The sequence below is a fragment of the Leptosomus discolor genome, chromosome 16 (assembly GCF_034619465.1).
Source record: "Leptosomus discolor isolate bLepDis1 chromosome 16, bLepDis1.hap2, whole genome shotgun sequence".
In the NCBI taxonomy this organism is placed as follows: domain Eukaryota; kingdom Metazoa; phylum Chordata; class Aves; order Leptosomiformes; family Leptosomidae; genus Leptosomus; species Leptosomus discolor.
The window spans coordinates 10,758,827-10,783,606 of NC_141406.1; the positions used below are offsets into that span (position 1 = coordinate 10,758,827).

A 24,780-nucleotide genomic window follows, 5' to 3' on the forward strand; every position below is an offset into this window, starting at 1 on the left:
CTTTTGAAAAGTGGTGGGAGGAGAAAGGGAAAGGCAATTTCCTTTAGAGGCTTGTCAGAATACCCACCCAGAACCTCCAAGGCTTGAATTAGAGATGCAAGACAGGCCATGAATATGTTGGAAGGGAAGGAGGAAACCAAGGCATATACAAAGGAAAGAAGAAATATCCAAGTAATATGTCTGTTCCCTTGAACCTGTAACTTGTGAAGTGGTGCTGGCCGATTTTTAATAGAGTCAGAAGTCCTGTAAGCCAATTTAGTTTAAATGCTCTCAAGCCACTTTTCCCTCTCTTACAGAAGGCAGCTATCAGTGGCGTTGTGGCTCATGGCTGTTCTGTACTGGATTCCCCCAAGGCAAATCAATCGTTTTCACAAGTGGATAAGCCCCTGACCAAAGAACAAGAGGAAGACAAAGCGGTGAGTAACCATTTCAAATCCAGGATGTGCCAGAATTTGTCTGAATACTTGCCTGGGGTTTTTTTTTGGAGGGGTGGGGTTATAAGCAAGTGTTTAAAATAAACATTTATTTAAATCTTGCCATATAGAGGAACTATGTAAAGCCTTGTTAATAAAAAAGCTTTGTATTGTAGGATATGCCTCTAGTATGCAAAATAATTAATTAAAACCCAAAATTCTACTACTTGGTAGACAACTTAGAAAGTGGAGATGTATTTTTTAAGCAGAAAGTATGTGGATGATAGGCACAACCAGAATGCCGCTTGTTTGTGAGCTATACGGTCATAACGTTTACACACCTCCTCTGGCTACAAAGATGGGGTGTTTTGGTTATGCTGTGGCTGTAATCATGATGCTAATTCTATCAAAGAAGAGTTGTTCTAGAGCTTGTGAAACTTTTGATAGCAGGTAAATGTTGGTATCCTGGTAAATCTGGAGTGAGTTATAGATCCAGGTTTTTTAAAAAGAAGCTCATAGTCCCAGAAGGCCATGGCTGATTTTTTGATCTGTCCCTATTTCTTGCACTTCTGCTGAGGAAATATTTTTATTCCCACAACAAATAGTTCACATTAAGAATCTTAGTTTAGTATCTGCCTCTGTCTCTCCTGGGTTTGCCACAAGGCATCATAATAATGGTTTATACAAAATGCTTGCCTGGTCTGTCTTCACCTATATTACCCTCGTGATGTAACTGATGTTATTGTCCCCGATGCATACATTTGAGGCATTCATTGTCAAAATAATTGTAGCTCTTTCTCATGTTCCCCATGTAAAGAGGTCTCTGCTTCATAAGCTGCCTACTAAGTGGTACACTTATTTTTAAATAAATTTGCATGCATAGAAGAGTACATTTAGTCTACTCCTACAATACAAAGCTATTTCTCACCACGTATTTACAGTTTCTCAACAGTTACTGATAGCAAGATTTTAAAAAAAGTTCACCTAAAATTAGGCTCAGAACCATTATAGGAACTATAGCAAGTTTCTACAAAGGGCTTTCAAAGTGCTTAGTAGAATGTGATCAGCATTTCTGAAATGAAGTTGGATAGTTGACAGCCTATGTATGAATTTAGAAGGCTAATTTTAGGTTACAGTAATCTTGCCCTGTGCCTGAAGACTTGATCCACCCCGGAGAGTCACCCACTCTCTCTGCCAGGACAAGCTGGGAGAAAAGCTCTGATGTGCAGCTCAGACCCAAAGCATGACAGCCAGGCACACTTGCGCTCATTTGACTTTGAAGCTATTTATAAGGCTTTTGTCAGAGTTCCCATTTACACAGTTTCCCCTAGTGTATTTTTGGGTCTCATTTTCCTTCCAATATGAGGCAAATAAAACCATGGAACAAATCAGTCTTAGAAAGAAAACAGATAAAATCACAGGATGATAAAAATTCAGCAAGTGTTGTAATGTGTTTTTAATTACAGCCAATATATTTTTAATTTTTTTAATCCTTAGAAATAACAGAAATTACTGTAAACTTCAAGTGAGTTTGAAGAAAATAAAGGCAAAGTTTCTGTTTCCCTGTAATCCAACGAGATTCACATATCCATATACAAGAGTTTAGATGATGTATTTGCTCTCTATGTTTTTTCTCATCTAGGTTTGTTGCTAAGCTATAGGCAAGCGTGTGCTACGCAGAATGACTCATAGACTTGTAGGCCAGGATGCTTTTCTTGGTATTTGATTGAGCATTCTTTTTATTGTACACAGATATAAATAAGTGCCCTCGTTGACTTCCCTGCCATTTAGTACTAGAATTAAATCTGAAATTATTTTAATTGTATTAAAATATGTTTTCTGTGTTTAAAGGGCAACTGTTTCATTACCATCTGTTATAACCTTAAAAGTTCTGTTCTTACATACTGATCTATGTAACGCTACAACACAATATAGTAACGTATAGAAGCAAAATAAGGACTGAGCTGAATTGCTGTAAAATAGTGGTTACTTAAAGAAAACAATGAATATGTATGTAATGTTCTTATTAAAGTGAATGATTTTATTGCAGTTTGAGACAAATCTGACAGCTTTAGGAGGAGGTAATGAGGTTTCACAGACCTCACTGGCTTGGAAATGAGAGCTTGGAAAGGAAAAAGGTTTTCCCATTTCTTCCTCTACTCTTGGGAGGTGAGATAGGCTATGGGAACAGAAAGGGAAAAAGAAGATGTGAGCAAGGCCGGGAAACAGAAGGGCCCTTTGAGCAAGCCTTCACTTTTGTTTTTCCTAGGGATGGTAGTCTATGGCACCAGTGCTGGTGCTGTGAAGGTTGCCGCTGTGAGCATTAGCAATATCTCCACTCTGCCCTCACCATCATCAGTCGCAATGAGCTCTGCTGACTTTATCAACACCTGGGGCCACCTCAGGTCCCAGCCAAGAGCTCATGCAGTGTTATTTCTATTTTGGTCTGGTTTTGTTAACCACATGCAGTGGTGAACCAAAAAGGTATTCGTGCCATACCAACCGGGCTGATATAGATGAACTTATTCAGGGTCCAGCAATGGCAATTTTTTTTTTAAATGTTTAAATTGCATCAAAACGCTTTGGATGATTATTTCACATGTAGTAAGTTTCTTTGCATAGAGCCCTCTGTGCTCATCACTCTTGAGTATGTTTGCATTTGTTGTGTATTGTTGCTACCCTTCCAGTTTCAGTGTCTTAGAGGTGTATTCCCACCAGTGGAACATCAGGTGAAAACAGGAAAAATTCAGAGAATATGAGAGAGGGGACATAGTTTTAATTTTTCAGAAGAATTCTGGATTCCTCCTGAGCATCCTGGCCTATAGCAGAAACCATCACAGCTAAAATAGTGACAGATGGTTGGTGTTTGTAGTACGAGCAGTTCTAATGACCACCTTTGGTTCACAGACAGTGACTGCAGAACAGCTACATAAAAGGTTTCTTTTCAATTCCAAGCAGGTATCTGCTTTATTAGAACCAATTCACTTTTTCTTTCTATCTGGTTTGCTTTATTGCTTTTTCCTCCTACCATCTTCTGCCGGTGGGTAACTGGATAATTTTTAGGGCTGATTAGAAAAAAGAATAGGCTCTAAACTTCCTTTTCTGACTACAGCTTCTTGCTTGGTATTGCAAGGTTCAACTTTTCTCAAGTATGAAAATCCACACCTCAAACAGAATAAAATGTCAAGTCATGCTGGCCAAATAGAGACAGCCTGACTCACCATCAGCAGGGAAAGGATGAAAATAAGGCTAGTGGTGTTGGAAAAACAGAGATCTCAGTCACTTTGTTTACCCTCTGGGAGCGGTCTTTGTTATCCAAGATTAAATGTTATGTAAAGTAAAAAAAAAAAAACCAAACAAACAAAACAAACCAGCTGCTTTGCTAGTGCTTCTAGACAGCACACAGAGTGAGGGACACCAGGAAACTCCATTATGAAAATTCCCTTAAACATCCATGAACAGAGGAAAGGAGGATTAACCTTCCTAAAAGAAAGAGTACCAAACTGCCTTGAACAGAGCAATATGGTACGAGGCCAATTCCCTAGCTGCTTTATGTTGTTTATTTAGGTTTGTAAGTTCTAGGAGACAAGACTGTCTTACATTGAATGTGGCATACTGTAAACTTGACATGTGATTTCAGCAATACCTTGAAATTTAGGAAAGGAATGAATGCTAAAATCTCTAGCACACTTCAAATAATACTGCATATTTGTTCTGTACCCTGTCATTCTGTGCTGGGTAACAGCAGGAGGAACAAAAGTCTCCCTTTGTGTGCTTCTTTATCCCACTTAATTCCAGGGATGTAGCAGAAAGTGCCCTCTTTTGACTGAGTAATCTGATGAAGCAGTGCCTTTTACCATTTAACTGCATGCTACTTAGATCCTTGCTGTTTTATCTGTCTTCTGCATAAACCAAATATGAGATTCTTCCTAAGACTGACAAAGAACAAAATGCCATGCAAGGAACAAATTGCTCCTCATAATATTATTTGGATTGCAGTGGTATCTAGTCTCCCATTCTGTGTCATTAGCACAGTTCACACCATGCTAAGCACTGCAGAGACACAGGACTAGTAGCTGGGCTCTGCCACAGAGATGCTATGTCCTCTGCTGCTGATGGAATGCCACATCCAATTTGTTCCATTAACTCTCTTGAGCTTCAAGTCTGTACTTTGAAACTCGTGCTTTGCCATACAAGAACAAATTGATTTAAGACCGACAGAGTCACCGAGACATTTTCGATGTGTTGTAATATGTTTTAATGAGCTATTGATGAATTTTGTTCCACAGTCCAGAAAGGGCAACAAGAAAGCAAAACAAACATCTGAACAGTCTCCACATTGCAGATCTGAGGTCAGAAGCAAACAGAAAAGTAGCTCAATAAACGTTAAGAAGAGCAAGGTGAGTTTACACGCTCTAATATCTTCCAGTGGCTCTACTGCCAATTGCTGAAACAGCTGTCACGGCATTGACGCGGATCAGAAGTGACTACATGTCAGGTGAAACGACCGTCCGCACCCTCCCCGGCACCTAGTGCACTGAGATGTAGCTCCCATTTTGCTTCCCTGATATGTACGTTTTGGTTTTATGGTCCAGCACAAACTACTTAACTCTTTGCAGTTTTAGGAGTTCTGCTATGAATATCAATCAGTTACAGGACTACATGATTTTTTTTTTCTTTTGCTCTTCTAATTACAGTTATTTACTTCCATTGTAAGATACAAAATTTAAAATACCGGTCAATTTGAACTAGTCTCCCAATAAAAAAATTACACACTGATGTTGAGTTCCTTTTGTCATGATTCCAGCATATTAGTTGGCACGTGAGGCTTGTGAAAGAGGGAGATCAACACCTTTCCAAAAAGCACTGAGTCTGAGATTGGCACAGAAAAAGGAAGCAGTGAGGACAAGCTGTGGACGCCCTTGTGATCGAGACAGAGCACCCTGTTTATCTACAGAGAAGCTGCTTTTCCGACAACGTTGGGGTGCATTAGTGATAGGGAACTTTATCTGATGTTTACTCTGATTCATCTTTTCTGTTCACTAATGGATTCGCCCTCCAGAGCTTTCAACGCTTCTCCCTTTAATAGATGCAAACATGATAAAAATTCCTTTAAAAAAAATCAATAAACACTTAAGTGTTTGGCAACTCTCAGACTTTTTACTGTATCATTTACTCAACAGTTTAATGCTTAATAGAAGAAACTTGCCTGTTAAATATTCATGTACAGATTTAGCAGCTATAACACACCACAGTTTGATACAGTTTTTCAGCTCTTTTCATTCATGACAAAATTAATTGTTTTGGAGGATGGGAACCACATTTACTGGAGAGTAACACCTGAGTTACTCGTTTGAGGCCAGTGTCAGGATCTATTTGTGAGAATCTGCCAGTATTCCAGTTTGGGGCAGTGAAGTTTTCACTGTTCAATATGTGGAGCCTTTTTGGCTTTAAAAATGAAAAGTCAGTTTGAGTCGACCCAGCTTACACAGCTGTGTCTCATCTACGTTACCTACGGCCGCCCTCACCCCGGGAGGCTGCTGCTGTGTGGGGGATCGACTGTGATGCAGGGGATGGAGAGCGCTGACCGCTTCAGCAGAGGTCATCCTCTGATGATTAGATTGTGTCGTTGGACTGTATTTTAAATGCATGTGCCAGGCAGGTGCCCGTGCCCAGGGGCTGGCAGCCGGGGGGCTGCAGGGCCCCTCTGAGCAGAGCCGAGGGGCTGCCCCGCACCGCGCACAGCCGGGTCTGTGGTCCCGCCATGGCCCGGCCCGGCTGAGCCCCTCAGCGAGGCTGGTGGCGCCTCTGGGGAAGCACAGGTAAGAAAGGGCCAAACGCCGCACGGAGCGAGGAAAAAGGTGCGAGAAACGGCCCTGCGAGCCCCGGGTGGGAGCAGGGGGAGGAGGAGGAGGAGGCAGAGAGTCCCCTGCTGCCGTGAGGAAGAGGCCGCGGGGAGCAGACACCCGCCTGCGGTCCATCCCAGAGCAGGTTTTCCCTGAAGGGGAAGGTCGAGCAGTTGGGAATGAAGGTGTGAGGTTGAGCCTGGGAAAGGAGCGAGGAGAAAGCGTTGTTTTCATTTTTGTCTTTGTTTCTCACTACCCAATCTTATTTTAATTGGCAATAAATTAAGTTAATTTTCCCCAAGTTGAACCTGTTCTGCCCGTGACAGTAAATGGTGATTTCCCCCTCTTATCGCAACCCACAAGCATTCTCATCTTATTTTCTCCCCTCACAACCTGTCGAGGAGAGGGATTGAAAGAGCAGCTGGGTGGGCATCCAGCAGCCAGCCAAGGAAAACACATCACACTGCAGCAGAAAGAGTTAATTTAAATGTTTGAACAATCCAACTTAAAATATATAATCTGACAGCTATAGCAGTATTTCAGGTTGCTGTTAAAATATAAGTATCTGCTCATATGACTCATTTGGGGGCATATATATTTTTTTATGAAATACATTTAACATATTGTTCAGGTTGTTTAATATTTGATAAAAATGTTAATTTTTTTTTTTAAATGTGGTGTCCCACTGCTTCTGTAAATTTTAGTCTTCCATTTTCTGGGATTGGGATATACTTAAAAAATTGAGGTATCTTTGATCAAATTTTGATTCTGCTGAACTAATCCAAAGTTCATGGATTTTTGTTCGGTATATTACAAATGTAGATAATATTAAAAATTAATATTCAAATTTTTCTTGAGTATTCACCAAGTTTGGATATGTTTGTATTAGTGATATGTATCCAGCAAAGTTATGTTTACAGGTTTCACATTAAATGACCTGAAATCTGGACTTTGCACCCCTCTTTTTTTATTTTTCACACTTCTAATTAAAAAAAAAAAAAAAAAAAGCCAGGAAATACAGATGGTACAATAATGTTAGTAGATACAGCTGTTCTTTGGTAATACTGCCTCAGACAGATCTCATCTTAGAGCTTTCTGGTGATTACTACTTTAAAATTAAGAGAATCCTAGTGGGTTTTTTTTTAATTATTTGAATGTTAGTGTTTGCCCTTTTACGTGTAAAATATGGCTTGTAGTGTTTACTGTAGTTTAATGACTTTGATTACTCAGGCTTCTAAACCTCTTTATCACACCAACGTGCAATGCTGCCCCAGCTATGCCTTTAGAGGGTCTCTCCTGGTCCCCTTGAGGCAGTGGACAGGGCTGTGGTTTTGGCCAAGTTTCATTGTGCTTCAAGAAGCTTCAACACTGAGGAGGAGCCATGTTGTGGGCTGGCTGAGCAAACACTGAGAGAAAGGGAGCTCCTCATGGTAAAACTGTAGTTCAGTTCAGTTCAGTTGAGAGCTTCATTTTGTTTTTTCACCTGTGATCAGTGTCTGGGCCTTTATCAGAATGTAGGTTTGAGAAACATGACATTGAATGTGTATCTAGCCCAAACAGAGAAAGAAAGAAAGAAAAAAAATATTAAAACAAGCAAAACTTTCATTAGGAAAATAAGAACACATACTTTGTAGACTTCGGGGACTGCACATCACAGACTAATGAACTAAGAATTCAGTTGTCCTCTCTAAAATTAGGTGTGAAATACAAGAAAAAAATTTAAGCAAAGTGATAACCAAAAGAATGTTTTACTCTGCTATAAGTAAAATCCTACACAATCTTAAATTATAATGACAGTTTTCAACCACATTAATATTCTTAGCTGATACAACACAAATTGGGGCAAGTTATTATTTCTGTATTAAAGTGGCATCAAGCCGGTCTTACTGTGTAGACTGTGTTGAAAAATTAGTAGTTTGTTAGCTGAAGTGGTATGCTGTCTGATTGCACAAGAGAGCCCATCGGGACAAGTCAAGGAGTGAGGTAATTACTGGGTGCAAAGCAAGAAGAGGTGGGGCACAAAGAGCTGTGAACTGCCTAGTCTGAGGAGCGCTTCAGTTTCTTCCACCAATCTCATCCAGCAAGTTTGACCGCATAACAGCTGATTCCCAGGGAAGGGTTTGCAGTGTGGTCAAACATGCCTTTTGGAATACAGCCTCTCAGACGTAGCTGGAGCACAGCTTCCAAGGGAGGCACGTTCAGCAGCAAGGATAACTGCTTAACTGGCTGTGTGATACAATGCTGAGTAAAGGACCAGAAGTAGTGGCTGAGCAGCAGCACTGTGTTGCCATCAAGTGGTAAATACACTGATATCTATGTAATCAGAGTGATCACGGCTGGTTGGCACCCCCTGAATGAAGAAAAAGAGATATGAAAAGAAATCGTCTGCTTTTCATTTCTTTGCGTTTTCCGTATCTCTTTACTGTGATTGATCAAGCAAGACTATGTCTTGCTCACTTATTGTTTGAATGAAAGATCTGAAGATGAAAATTTTCAAATAATGCACTTAGGGTATGAATTTTGAAAGAATCTCTCAGACAAAGCTTTAGCAAAAATGACATGAAAAATGTATTTTCTCTTTACCAGGATGTCAGCCCTTCAACTTCATTGATATTGTCATCCAATAACACTGCTGTCATCACAAAAACAATTACCAGAACACTTCCTCTAAAGCAGAAAATGCACTTTGTCAATGTTAAGGCCCAGCATCTGCAAAATATCAACAAACAATCCAAAAGTATAAAAGATCTGGAGATCCAACTGCTGCAAGTGGAGTGTGAAGAACTTAAAAATAAGCTTGGATGCCTGAGGGTAGGTAAAAATCCAGTTCTGTTCTTAATATCTAACTGTGCTGGTAAACGGTTACATTGAAAATAGTTTATTCATAGAGGTATTAAAACCATGCAGAAAAAAATATAGTTTTTTTCTGTTTAGTTTTCATTGAAACAGCTTATTAACAGTAAATATTTTGTAAATTATCTTGTGTAGAAGAGAGTCTAGGTCTGAATTCACAATACTTCTGGTTGAGCCTCAAGTTAAGACTTTCACTAAGGATGTAAACTTGTACTTTGCACTACTGAGTGCCATTCCTATACCCTGAAATTACTATACTAACGTCAAACGCTTCTCAGCATTGTCTTGTACTAATTTTGTGCTCTACCAGCTGAATCTCTGAGCACTTTATGACAGCAACATGCATACCATGTAAGAGGAACTTCTTCCAGTTCCCAAAGGTTGGAATTGCCCATGTTGTGTTCTACCTCAACATAACCTGGCTTGATTAATAGCCAGAGTAAGTTACTAAGCATGAACTGTTAGGGTACTTGAAGTGTAGGACGTTGTGCTACTGATGCTATGAAGAGACATCGGGTTTTGGGTGGCAGAGGATTCTTAAATTAGCCACAAAAAGTCACATGCATAAATATAAATACATTGCTATAGCAGATGTTCTTGTTTAGTTAGAAATTCAGCTATGACAAATCATATGTCACTGTCATCATATATTTGAGAAAACAGAAATTGAAAATTTCTTGTCCTGCAGGAAGGGCTGATGGGGCAGAAGCCAGGCGACACGGAGGAGTTGCTGAAACAATCTCAGAAAGAGCTGTTATGGCTTCAGAGACAACTGTCCTTTATCTCCACAGGAGGCCCTGGGTGTGTTTTGGCAACTAGCAAGGTGGGCTCCTTTGTTATTTTTTCAGTCTATCTCACTGTGCAAAGCGGAATTAGGAAGGGAAGGGTTTATCATCATTTTGGCTCATTTTATTGAAACAACACACTGCAAGATTTATTTTTCATATTAAGGTTACTATGAGAAAAATTTATCTTTTAGGATGTATTTTAAATAGTCATTTCACATTATTCAGAAAGACCGGAAAGAACATGTAATTCATTATTGCCTGTGAAAGGTTACATAGCTAAAATGGCATTTCGCAGACCCCTATCGTATACGGAAAGACATTGTATGTTCTGTCTCTTTTGCTGAAGAAAACTGTCTGTCAGAAGGTAGGATCATTGTATTGGGATTGTTATTGAGGGAGGATTTGGGGCGTGGCATACAGAACTGTAATTCCCTTTCTTCTCTCAGCAGCACTGTTATATATGCTTCCTAGTTACCAGCAGCCCATCATCAGCACAGCTGCATCCAGACCTGAACGGGCAAAAATTTCTATCAACCTATATCATACTTGATGCTGCTATTTGGCCATATAAACTATAAAATTAATGATCAACTGCTTGTGTTAAAAATGTCCTAGTGTCTTAGAGTTCCAGTAAAATGTGAGTTCTAATCTGCTGTGGCATAACAAGTTGAATATGACAAGTTTTGAGGACTCAAGTTTCTAAAAGTTTACTTGAGATAAAGAATTTGTTTTCAAATCTTCATAGCTGTGAATCTGTGCTGATAGTTAAAAAAATTAGTTGCTATTTTATCTTCAGAATGACTTAATTAAATTAATGTATTTTTCCATATTTAAAACAAGATATCCAGAAAGTTTGTGATAATTTATGTAATTTATACATATATATGCACACACTCCCATGTACAGATACACATGTTTTAAATCCATCTATGGAAAGGAATGAAAAGTATTGGTTTGGTTCAGTGTAACACATTAATAATGCTACTTTACAGTGACCTGACTTATTTTCAAGTATCAACTTGGCTTAGCACATTTTTGTTTTGTTTGTGCAAATGCACATAGAGCACCAGATATGTTCATCTAGTCTCCAGCCCAGATAAGAGAGATTTCCAAAATGTGTCACCTGGAATCTTCTGGTATCACTTTGCGTCACATGCTGCAGATCTGTGTCTGTTGCTCGAGCACAGTATGATAAGCGCTGATACAGTCATAGAAGGAACGTTGGGATTTGAAGCTTGCATGTAGCTCAACTGATAAAAAAAAATCTAACTTGCCAAAATTAGACTTTTTTTTTTTTTAAAAAAATGAAAACAATTTATGCCACAAACTGGTTATAAAAGTACGAGTGCACTTGCCTGATGATCAAACCCATAATCTAATCTGGGAAGGAACATATGATCCTGAGTAGGAACAGCTTTTCTCTCCGAAAATACCAGAGTTTTGTTGTTCCCGCTACAGTCGTGAGTAATCTCAGGGAAGGTCATTTGGGGCTGAGATTTGCACAAATGAGTGGTCTTGGGTACCTTATTTTTAGATGTTGGACTTTCCATTTAGAAAACTGTAGTCTTTCTAGAATGTGCTAAGGTAGACCTTCAGGGAAGAAATCACACAGTGTCTATAGCCCTTTTCCTCTTTTTTTTTTTTTTTCAATATCACAGAACCAAGGATCAGATTTTTTTGCTGTTTCATTTGCATGATGAGGGACAGATTTTTCAGAAGCACTTTGAAGATCACGCTGTAATACACTGCACCGTACTTTAATTCTAAACCTCTGAAGAGAAATGCTTTTCATCCAAGTCAGAGTGGTGGCACTCAGTGCTGCTAGAAGCTTTGGGGGTAACATTCTCAGTAAGATGCTCAGATACATTGATGCTTAGGAACTGGAATATCCAGAAATACAGGCAATGCCATTTTGGAAGGATTTCTTAGCTGTTTATTAAACACCATGGTTCAAGGTTCAAATTTGTCATGGACTGGAAATACGGCTAAGAGAAAACTTGAGAAAGACATCATCTGATGAATCCCTCTTCCATGGTCCTTAATACCTTCCAGTGAAGCATCCAGTGAAGCTGACAGTCCCTGGAGATCAGGGTGCTCTCCATGCACTTCAACTTCATAAAGAACTATTAGGCTTTGGGGGAAACCTGGCTCCTTTTGTTAATGCCAAATTTTGCTGAAAATTCTCCTCCTCTTCCTCATTATGCCTGTTAGTAAAACTGTGGGGGAAGACTGAGATTTGAAAAGGAATAGTGAATTAGTGTAGGGAGACATTATTAAGTGGAGAGATGTATTTCAGCAGATACTTTAACAGAATTCAATAAAATAGTGCCTTGAGAGTGCAATATTTCCTTCCTCTCTTAAATACGGGAAGGAAAATGCAGAAGTTCTACTCAAAAGAACTTCCTATATTTTCTTGGTAATTTAACATTCATCAGACTTGTGAATTCGGTTACGTTGTGAATGCACTCCTAAAGTGGTCAGATTCTGTGAGTCAGATCGTCTCTGCTGGCGGTGGGGTGGGAGGGGCAGGGAAGAAAAAAGAAAATGAAGGGGGGAAAAAAGATTAAAGCTAGATTTTTAAAAATTGGTTTCTTTAAAATCTTTCCCTGTATCCCCTTACAGTGTCTCCCTCTAGCTGCTGGGGAGATGGTCGTTGCATACTTAGAAGTTTTGTGTGATTATATCATATAGTTTTCTTGAGAAGAGGAAAGACAGAATGGTTAGGATGCTCCAGGTAATCTGTCTTAATACCCTTCTGCATTTGAGTTTCTAAGGCTTCCATTGGGCAGGCTTGGGAGTGAAAAAAAAATTGCAGCTCACATTTACAGTTCATTGGTTCGTGCCAGTAGGCCACAGATGACCTACTGAGAAGATCCTGTGATAGCATTACTTGGAGGTAAAATAAAATCTCCCAACACCCGCCTCCTCCCCCTTGCCCCCCCTCACTGAAACACATCCTTGCTGCGATCCCACTTGCTGCTTGTCAGCTCCTGTCCGTGCTCCCTGCTGCTGTGCCGGGGTTAATACTATGTGAAAGAGAAACTGGCAAATAGGGAAAGCCATCTTTGTGTGCGTATGTGTGTGCGAGCACTGCTGTTTCATAGGCTCTGGCAGCTGCTGCATGGCCGATGATGCTTGCTCTCTCTTTTTCACCCTGCCTCCCTGCAGACAACTAATGAATCATTTCTAGCCTGAATACTAGCGGCGCAAACACACCAATGCTGCTGCTGCCGACGCTGCCGCCGTTCTCGACAAGGTTGTAATCTGACACAGTAGACTGCAGTTCTCTCTCGGCAATGATCTTGCTGAACATCGGAAGCACTTGATTTGAAGGTATGCTGAGATTTCACCCTTTCTAAAAACAGCTTTTTCTGTTAAATGCTTGACGGCCAAATGAGGGTGGGAGGGCTGAAGATTTGTAGGTGTGTGTGGGGGAGAATCCTCTTTTTAGTTAGCAGTAATGCAGCAGTAACTCTTACCGGAGGCAGACAAACTTTATTATTCTGCTGCGATTTGATGATGCCCTTCACCGGATCTTCTCTTCTAGGGGCTGCTTAGAATAATAAAATGTGTTAGTTTTGTGCACGAGCACTAGGTAAAGGGATTAAACTCTTGCTAGATTATTCCATCCTCCCTCCCATTGATGTTTAATCTGATGTCATTTTCCAGCCACTTTTAAGGTTTCCAATAAAATAAACACTATATTGACGGGTTTGATGGTGCCATGTTTCTTTTCTGTATTAGTGTCTGCAGGCAAAGTTAGTAATCATACTGGCTAGCAGCTCCCCCCCGACCCAAGCCCCCAGGCATGGTGCATATTCACAGTATCTGTTTGCTTTGCAGATGTATATTGTCATGTCATGGCAAAGTCATCAATGTGACTATTCTTCCACACAGATATTGTTAATGAAATGATACGTGGCATTTGTCTGGCATCTAATGCTAAATGAGACCAATTACAAGTAAATATCTCATTCTTTTTTGGTAGAAGGGAGAGATCTTATGCATATATATATATATGTATACACACACAGACACAGTATGCATAGCAGTATTTGTGGGAAGTATATTATGTGTATGAGTATGTAGAACAGAACAATAACATTTTAGTATAGCATATGCATATAAATACCAGCTAATTAGTTAGCACGTACCAGTATGCTGTGCTCAGTATTATAAGGGATACTGCAGGGTTTTTATTAACCTCTTTTCAAAATTGGCTATTGCCTGTAGCGTTGGGCAGAGAAGGTATATGCCTTTCCAAGGATGATGTGACGGTTGACATTACAGGTGTACATGGTCTTAGTACAATTTTAACTGAGGAAAATGTAAGTGCATATGAAGGCTTTGGTTTTTCTTTTTAAGCTACTGCTGTCTGTTATTTTAGTGGTAAAACACCGATTGGGCTTTTTTGTCCAGTGCAGGAGTGATGCAGAGTTTATATACAAAATAACTCATCAGAATAACTTATTAATGAGTCTTGTCACTGCATCTAGTAAATAGAGAGTCTGCTCCTTCAGTGATTTGATATATTTTGAAGAAATACCTAAAATCAAAGCCATTGATCTTAACATTAAGAATTGCACCAAGTAGACTGAGACAGGGAAAGAATACTATGATTGGCATCATCAAAATAAAAATAAGGACTATTGCTTAGCAAGACAAAAGAGCTGCCTTAAGAAAACAGCAGGAAATATTAAAACATAGACCAAGCGGTACAGTGGAAATGAAAGCATCTCCATAAATTTAACACAATAAAAAATAGCAATATATATGAACTGATATGAAAGTTACTGTAGTCACACTATATTTCTGCTTTTTTGATCGGGAGGTGCTACATTTTTATTAGAGGAGGGTTTTCAAGTCTGCCCAGCTGACAAATGAGGAAGCCAATTCAGATCAAATCTTACAGTTGTCAGCCAGGATTCACCACTGTAGACATCCTTTAAAATACATACACGTTACTTCTAGCACCTTAAAGGCAAGTGTTGGATCTTTTTTAGGTGACTATTATTTTTGTTAAAGATATCTAGTGGTTCTGAACAGTGGCTTTGTGCATACTACTTTCCTTTTAATAGGAAAAAGACCTACCCTAAATGAAACTAGGAAAGTGGTCATGCTGCCTGCAGACTAGAGAACAACCCTGATTTTTCATAGCTATATATCTGAATGGGTTCTAGCCTGCTATCATACAGTGTGACTACATACTAGAGGCAGTGAACAGAGGTGCAGTGTTATTACATACAACTTTATATATTTGGATGTACTTGGAACACTTTCTCGAGAAATTTGATGTGTTGAATTTTCTAGAATTATAAACAAATTACAGCTTTAAAACAGCGCATGGATTTCAGGGTAGGAAAATGAGATGGAACGAAATATGGGACAGTGCAGTGCCACAGATTTCTGCATGAAAATTATCTGAATAGCTGATACATGCTACTTTAGTTAACTGACAATTACAAGCTCAGAAATCTTAAGCACCTCTATGGCCAATCTCATACTAGTACAAGCTACATGCATACTTTTGTATGTATACAAAATATGTACCTCTGAATGTCAGCTCAATCTATTTTAGATATGTGTTAGATGTGCATACTCTAACATAGTTTAGATCAGTGTGAGATACTGAGTACAAAATCAATGTATAAGTACAATAGTGTTCATTCTGGTAACAGCTTATTGCAAAAGTCAGAGCCTTTCTGGATTGCCAGGAGTAGAAATAAGGTGCCTGATATCACTGGATAATTGGTATCCTCTGGTATACGGGGTTTTACTTTATGTATGTGTGTCAAATGCCTCACCACATATCAAAACTGAATGCCCAAAGTCAAACTGACTTTATTCTGAAATAAGAAACTAGTTGGTCATGCATCACTGTCCAGTCCTTTCAATATTTACGTTGAATGAAGTATGGTTTGGGTTATGAAGAGAGTTAGGGTTGTTTTTTATTTAATTGAAATTGTTATACGCCCTCATTGCTACTACAAAATATGTCAGAGTAGCTGACTGTTGATGTTCTTAGCTGACTGTTGATGTTCTTAGCTGACGGTTGATGTTCTTAGCTGACGGTTGATGTTCTTAGCTGACTGTCCACCACAGATGACAGTTGTCATGAAGCATTGCTGACAGCAGCATTTACCCATTGCCATTAGAATTGAAAAATATCTACCAATAATATCTACCAATATCATGACTAAAAGTAGAATTGGAACGTAGCCACAGTGCTGGAAAAATGCAGCACCTTCAAAGCAACGTGTGGTGAAACCAGTTTCCATTCACCAGTGAAAAAGAGGGCTTTTGTCAGGCTTGACTGCACAGAGTGGGCTCTTGGGAAATGGCAGTGATAACGTTACCCTGGGAGAACAATTCACGATCTTCTGGAGCAGCTGGTTGACATTGAAGTTTGAATGTGGTCATTGAGGGTTTCTTTGCTGACTGTAACCATCCTGTTAAAACATGTTGGAGTCATGTTCATTCTGTAAAGTACGATTGCAAAGCCATCTGCGACTGGCATTTTGGTGAGGCTTATAGGCTTGTGGCTCAACGCTTTGGCTTGTGCTTGTGACTTGGCACTTGATAAAGAAATCAGTGTGGCTTCCAGCTCTGCCACAGATTCTGTGGATGGCTCTGGGCAAAGCACTTAGTATCTCTTGGGCTCTGCTCTCTTTCTGTAAATGGAAATAATAACGAACCCTTTCCACTACATTCTACTTATTTTATATACTCAAAAACCAAGATCTTCTGACCAAAGTCTGTTTTCTCCATCAGGATGCTAAATCCCAATGGAGGCTTCTGGATTCTACTTGTAAATCACTTGACAGTCTGCATTGTATGTTGTTGATCTATAGAAAAATATTTCCAAGCATCAGAAGAATCTGAACTGATCCTGAGTTTTGGAATAACATTTGATTTGCTAAACTTTCTATTGTGCTTGTGGGCATGTTCAGTTTGCAGTGAAGAGCTTAGTTTCCCTGATGGTGGCAGTGATTTGGTAGAAACACTTAAAGTGCAGAAGTCAGGACAGAGGAAGTGGGACTTCAGGCATGATTTTTAAATTTTTTTAATTGTCATAATGTTTGCCTGTTACAAACAGTATAACACTCTATTTCAGGCAATAGGTATTACTATGCCAAATGTTTGATGTTGATTAAGAAGCAGCAGTGGTGCACAGTATTACCATGAAGAATCAAAGGGAAGGCACTGCAAATAGAACAGTATGGCACAGTCTGTCTTCTCTGTTCTCATTTAATGACAATTAGAAACTATCTTCCATTTTTTATTTAAAGTTCATTCTGTAGCAAGCTTTTCAGTGTGATACCTCCCTTAAGGCCTGATCTGATCACAGTGAGCTGATGGGCAGCCAGCATATGCAGCCCTTTCCTTCCACACCTCACCTCCACTGGGACTAGACTGATTTTTTTTTTTTTTTTTTTTTTTTGGGTGAGGAGTATAAACAATTTTTATAGACTGCTTCAATTAAGATTTTCCACTGGATGTGTGGTGAAAAAAATGACAGTAATACCCACCTTGCCAATTTTGGAAGGAAAATAAGCCCTTTTTGAGCCAGGTTGACTTGTTTAGAGCTGGCTTAGAAAAATCCTAAATCAAGACTAAATTCCTCCAGAACTAGGAATTTATCCTGAGGCTTCACCATTTCAGCTCCTGATGATTATTTCTGTACCTCCTTCTCATACAGTCGAAAAATGCTATTTGTTACTCCTGTATGGAATATCACGGTGCCTTTTCGCCGACAGGGAAAGTGCCTCTCTAGTAAGTACATTGTCCAACGTGCTTAAAAATATTCTCTGATATTAATCAGCAGGGACTTTTATAGGTCTGTGCCAGTTTACACTGGGAGGAATAGCTCAGCAGAGTACCTTGGGGACTGTGCTAATGGGCTGAACTCTTACTGAACATGGATACAGTTGATGGTGCTTAGAATGAGCTGGATGAAGCTCACAGTTGTCACTATCACAAGCAATTCGTGGTTGAATCTGGCCCTGTTTACTGCATTTTCCCTCTTCTGTGACAGTCACACTTTTACCTCTTTGTTAAATCCTGCTTTCTGTTCTCCCCGCTTCCCTGCCCTCAATTCTGCATCTAGTTCAGAACATTAAGAATATTCGCTGTCAATTCCAGGAGTGTATTTCTTTCTTTTTCTCTTGTTTACTGCGTGCTAATTAAATTTTGTAGGTGGCAGTTTGAAATCTTAGTGGGACGTGTCATGTGACTGTTAATGCTCTGCAGATCTCTATTACATAACCTTTAAGTAGTTTGGGAAAATGTGCTTGTGTCATACTGGGCCTGACATAAGGCTCTGTCTGAAGCCAACAGTCTGATCGGGGTTTTTTTTTTATGTACGATGACTGTAGAAATCTTGTGGATGGTTTGTTCTGGCACAAGATTTGTGCCCTTAGTTGTCAGGCCAATTGTCTTATTTCCCTGAAACGCTTTGCAGTCTGTGCTGTCTGCCTTTCCTGCAGGGTAGAGGAGGGGGAGGGGCTAGATTTAAACACTCTGACATGCCAGGTAATGATCAAATGAATATTAAATGCAGTATGCTAGGATCCCTTCTGTTTCCTGATAGGTTTGCTTATTTTAGTTTTAAAGTGACCAGAGTACAGAACAAACATAGAAAACCCCTCAGTCTGTCCCCCCCACCCCTTCATCTCCTACAGATCTTAATTGGACTCTGGTGCATTATGCAAAATGAAAACATAAATCAATACAGAAGTTTAAAAAATGCTATGTAGGGATGATCAATTTTTAATGCATGGTAATTCATTAGGCTGCTGTGTTGCAAAAGGACCACTTTTATGAGTGACAGCAATGTATCCACTCATAGAATAACAGCTGCTCTCACTTTTTCTGGACGAGCACCATCTTTTGGTCCTACTTCACATTCAGTTTCACATTTTTGTTCCCTAAAACTTATACACTATCCAATGCAGCTTAAGCACTCCGTTGTTGATGGACAGCTCTGTGCCCTGAAGAAAATAAGTCTCATTTTGTTTTCCTCGCTGGGATACGGGCCTTGGAGGCTGGGTCTTGTCTGTGGCTCTGACATTTGACACGCTGTGTGCTCTCAAGTAAATCACAGGAGATCTTTGTGCCTTGGTTCCTTTACCTGATGGCAATGAACTGCTGTAGCCTTGCAACAAAAGTTGCAGTTAGAAACTAGGAAAAACTAGATGAAATTTTGGGTTTTGTTTTCTTTAACACAGTCATATTTTCAAGTTTCTAATTTCTTATTGAAATCTGTGATTGTGTGAACCTGCATTTTGTTCTAGAGTTGCCCTTAGGAATTTTCAGTAACAACTCTTTACAAAGTGCTTTAGAATGATGGTTGATATCGTTCTGTCCATTTTGCAGGTGAGAAATTTTCAATGTGCTTCAGGTTTATTTGCCCAAGATCGTTCAGCAGGGTCAATGCAAATCTATGGATATTGTTTGCAGAGTCCTGTCCAACATGTTACCCATTGCATTGCTTCGCTTAAAAGTTGTATAAGAGGGGAGAACAGGGAGGTATTGATCTTCTAAAAACAGGCTTTCTTTTGTTTCGCTTTAACTGTTTGCCTGTGTGCTACTCATAATAAAGGGTTTGTATTACTTTTTTTTAAATTACTACTGTCATAAGTCATGGTGGCTAGAGTCAGTTTGTCTGTTCTCCTAATGGCTGCTGCTTTCCTACTGGGCATACTGAAACTACAAGTGTTTCACTGCTGGAAGGGGTCTTTGTTGCTCAACACTCTTAAATCACCTATACAAATGTATGTACCATACATTCCCTGTGATTCGGTAGCTTTGGCTTGTTTGAAGATTAAGTGGGTACAGTCAACGCCGCTGTGTTATCATGGTTGTTGGCTGCTGGATAAATTAGGATGAGAAGAAAGCAGCAACTGTAAAGCAGTTTTGTGTCTGTGTGGTAGGGCAGATGGATACGGCCAATGCTTTTTTATTTTAAAGGAAACCTGTCATTAAGGCAGTTGTTTCTGTTAATAACGTGCATAGTTGAGCTCTTCAGGATCTGGACCTCTTCCAGTTCATGTGCCTTACAGTCATAGAATGAGAACAGGGCTGTCACCCTGGCAAGCTCCGTCCTGAATTATTTTAGGATGCAAGTGGCTGACTCGAACAAATGAAGCTGTGAAACATGAAGACTTACAATAGAAGAAGATCTTCTCTTGCACCATCAGCAATAATCCAGTGTCTGTCTTATCTGAGCTGTCTGTGCTCTGAGGTACCTTGCCAGTGATGGGTGTTAGGGAGTGCAGCTGTAATGGTCTTTTCTAGAGGTTTCCTACCAGGGAGGAAATACAAGCATGGATTTTATAAACTTTAGAGTAACGTTCTGTATAAACACTTGATAAGGGAGAAGGGATTTGGAAGGAAGGGTAGATACTTCATGTCATACTAACTGTCATAGCTCTGATGGCTCAAATGGACTTAATCTTATTTCCAATGATGGTAGGTCATACCTTTTCTTCATAGTTTCAAAAGATGAAGTGTCTCATGCAGCCAGAGTAAAGCAACCCTGCTCAATGACTTCGTTGTGGATATTGATCTCAGCTGTTAGTTGTGAATGAGAGTTTTGACAGCTTTGATGTTAATAGGTACTAATTATTGTAAAACGTAAAACTTACGCTTAGCTTGCAACCTTTATAGCTTTCCTTTTGGAAAATTTAATTTCAGAAAATACTGTTAAAAGGAAATGAAGTATGAAGACATCCAAGCTGCTGATACTTCCATGATCTAATGACAGAAGTTTTGTAAATACATAGTTTTTTATTGATATATGGATTATGGAAATTGTCTTAAAATAAGACAGAACAATTCAGAAAACAGAACGAGACAGAAATAAAAGCTGTGTATGAGGATAAGAGCTAAAAGAATCATATAGTGAATGAGGTCATTGTGCTGCTGACACCAGTGATGTAACACACTTGTCTCTACAGGGCTTAGCTTGTTTTATTGATTTTTTGTGAAAAACTGCTCTGAGCAGAGAGCAGTAAACATTGCTGTAAACATAATATTTGTGTACTGTAACTAAATAAATACTCACATGTCGTTAAACCTAACTGTCAACATGGATGCAACAAGTGTGTATCACTAAAAGTGACAGTGAACAACTGGAGCATTTCCTGGTTCTGCTCTGCAGGAAGAGCTGCTGGCCAGGTCCCGGCTATCAGCCTCATCGAACGAGGCACTGAACCCTTCTCAAGGAGCTGTCGCTCCAAACACACAATTGCACGCAGCAGAGTGGTGCAGCACTTCAGGGAGCACAGAGGAGAAGCCTCCTCCTCCTTCTCCCTTCCCCCACTTTTTAGCCACTTTCTGATGTGTCTTCGCTCTTCTCTCTCCCCATATTCTGGTTTGTGTAACTCAAATTCAGTCTGTTAGGTAAACAGCTACCAGCGCATATAGACAAACAACGCTGTTGATTTTTAACATAATTTTATGTAATAGCATTTAAAAGACTGTGCTGCTATTGAAAAGGATGTTTTCTCTACTCTGATTTCCTGTAACTAAGTAACAGGAAATTTTCTCTAACGTGACTGAGTTCTATACTGTAATGTGTGGATGGAACTGGACTGTAATTGTATTGGGCTGGGATTTTAAACCCTGTGTGTTTCGGTGTTTTGTTAGTATTTATCATATCTTATGCCAGGCCCTGTAGGAGACTAGAGATTATACTACAGCAATTTACTGTGGTTTTCTTGTGCCTTATTTTTAAGCATCAGATAACCAATTTTGCCTGGACTGCATGGGTCTGGAATCTGATCTAGTATGGCTGTTTCTATCCCTTTTGTGTTCCAATCCCAAAAGAATGACTGTTAGAGAAGAATCTTGATGTACATTGCTGTTTGAATAGGGTTTGTGGATTTTTTTTTTTTAATAATGGGAGAAATTATTTAGCCACAAGTAAAACCAAAATCAGAGATTATTTTTTCAATTTACTTTCTTTTAGGAGCTGGAGGTAGTGGACTTGTCGTTCTGGAGAGGTTACAATGCCGATGTTAGTTTTTAGACCTCACCTACAAGAAATTACTGTTTGAAAGATAAAATGTTGTGCAACCCCTTAGGAGAAATTATTAGTAATATATGCATTTTATTCTGCAAAGGAGGGATGTCTTTTGTAGAGAAGAAAAGGTGTCTGGAGTAAAGCATTTGCTTGCACTGATGTTCCTTTGGGGTTTGGACCAGTGCAGTTCACCTACTTTGTAGTTCTGTGTACTAGTTCTTTGTAGAAGTCAGATCAGATGCTGTAGGCTTTCCCAGGCAACTGGACAAGGAAGAAAGAAGTGGAGAGGTCAGAAGGCAAAGTGGAAAATGAAGGGAATGAGGTAAATAAGAAATCTTGATGATAAACCTACAGGATTAAAAGGTAACATCCATTTATTTTCCGTACGTGTGAAGGGATTCTCCTAGTGTCTGTCCATACTTGCATATTATAATCGTTTCATAGATGTGGTAGCTTGGTTGATTTAATATTGAGTTCAGAAATTTCTTTATTAAATACTAATGTGACAGTATCCTCCCTAATTCCTTGTCATTGGTCCTGTCTTTGTCCTTGGTAATATACTACAGTTTAGCTTTTTCTAGGCTCATCATTTGTGCACTACTGCCCATTCAAAACTAAAATTCACAAGTAAGCAAAGTGTGACTGTCCTTGACATCAAATGTGCCTTTAGGATAAAAACTTCTGTTTGTAGTGCGTAATAATTGCCAAGAGGACAGAATTTTCATAGCAAGCATGCCTCTTAGAAAAATAGAGTTTTGAGGCATGTTGGCACTATGTACTTTGTTTTGATTATCTGCAACATTAATTAAAAGTATAATTGCTGACATTATCTAGAAAGAATAATGCATGCCTGTGAGCTGCAGTGCTTTTAAAGGTCCATGCTATTCCTATTATCAGAATCTCTTAATTTATTGTAATAACTTCAAGGCTGAAAAGGTTTTCTTTCATAATGGGTTGGTGAACTATACCTTTTTCAGATAAGTAATAAATCTTTTCTCATGTACATGAATGCCACTAATAATCCCACTTGTAATCCAGTACAAGTGTGCACGGGAAGAAAAACATTCAGATTTTTATAGTCGCATCAAACCTACTTTATGGAAGAAGGCCTGTGAGGTCCCACAGGAACATTTAACTATCGCTATCCATTATTACTGGATTGATAATAGACTGCTATTACATAAATAATACAGACATCAAGTAAATACTTCAGGGGAATTATCGAAACATCCTACTCTGTTGCATGTCTCTTAAAATTACCATACTCATTTAAAAGGGAAGGAGAGCAATGTAAGAAACAAGCCGTATTATTTCCATCATGAATAACTGAAGCAATTTACATACACTGTGAGATACTTAAAATACATTTTAAATCTCTACCTTTTTGTGTCAGCGCAGGATTGATATTCAAGAAAGATGAACTGGAACAAACAAAAAGGAAGGGCCATATTCATAAACCAGGAATTTGGACAGCTTGTGTTATGAAAGAACAATGAAATAACTTATTCTTTGTAGCCTAAGAGTGGCAACACAACCAGGTAATAGTCTGATTTCACCACTAACTCTGCCTTTTGCAATTTTTAAAGTTAAACATATATTTAGCACTTAGTCTTCCAATTCAAACACTAAAAGATTTTCAAGATGACAGAAGTGTTCAAAAGTAATATAAAGCTGTTGATTTTTAGTGTAATTTGTCAGCAGCATCTGTCTATCTAAGGTTTAACCTAGCTTCTGTTTTTACCTTAAAATGCTTCATGGACTTGTTCACTGTCTGAGTTTGGTAATTCTCAGTGAACCCTTTCTTCAAAGTGCTACATGAATGCTATTTATGTAAGAAAAACCCTTTTACTTTTGCAGTCTTTACGTGGTGCCTGTGGTATTTTTCTCAGAGTAGGTAACTGAATATTTTAAAACGCAAAATTCCTAACTAAACAATCTGTCTGCCCTGGAAGCCCTAGGTTTCTCCTAATCTCTCACTGCCATAATATTTGCTGTATTGTGAATAGTTCTGCTGTTCATTTCTAGGGTTTTCCCAAAGGTGTCCCTGGGAAAATCACATTCTTATTTCAAATTGTTACTCCTGTGGGGTCATATACATTGGGTTATTATTTGTACTGTCTCAAGAGTACCTGCTCAGGGTTTATGCCAAATGAAGGCCAATCATGAAGATGGGGCAGGAATTATCCAGGAAGATTTAACACCTTGATAGCAAGCCCAGAGGGGAACATCTGTTACAAAATTGAAGAGATGGGCAAGTGATTTAAAGAATGTAACAGTTGATAGAATTTGCTAGTAGCCGTGTAAAGGTAATTTAAAACATGATGTGCCTTCATGCCAACCGAATATTTTGATGTGATTCTGTGATTCTATGATTCTATGAAATGCAAGGCATCAGCAGTCTCTGCATGAAAGGCAATGAATAACTGGTTAGTGCATCTCTCCACATACCTTAAGCTCACATAGTTCCTTTTTCTGGAAGACTAGAAACAAGGGTAGTAGAGGCTGTGCTCTGACCTGTATGGTTTACCCATAGTCTGCGTCTTAAATTCAGGCCAGTTCTGGGAGGGCCACATGAGCAGAACTCCCGATGAGTTGATGCACGAAGCATTTTTGCCTCTGCTTTTTCATCATTGTGGTGGGGTGTGTCAGCCCCAGCCTCTCCTCACAGAGGCCCCTGCAGCCCTGCTGCCAGAACCTGGGCATGGGCACCAGTGCATGCATTCCAAAAGAGAAAGCTCCTGCATGTGTACATACTTGCCAGCTTCTCATAGTATCTTCTGTCTTGATTTCCACTTTCTTGAAAAAACTTCAGGATATTCCAAGGATGCTTTCAGGAAAGTGATCAGCTGGAGACG

General features: G+C 39.3%; 1 protein-coding gene across 1 annotated transcript in view; it reads left to right on the forward strand.

The window, feature by feature from the left end:
• Nucleotides 1-9,809: 9,809 nt before the first annotated feature.
• Nucleotides 9,810-24,780, forward strand: part of RIMBP2 (RIMS binding protein 2) — a 146,686-nt gene continuing 131,715 nt past the window's right edge. Inside the window, exon 1 of the mRNA XM_086474078.1 lies at nucleotides 9,810-9,935. Coding sequence (XP_086330204.1) covers nucleotides 9,810-9,935 — 126 coding nt within the window. The remainder of the gene's footprint in view (nucleotides 9,936-24,780) is intronic.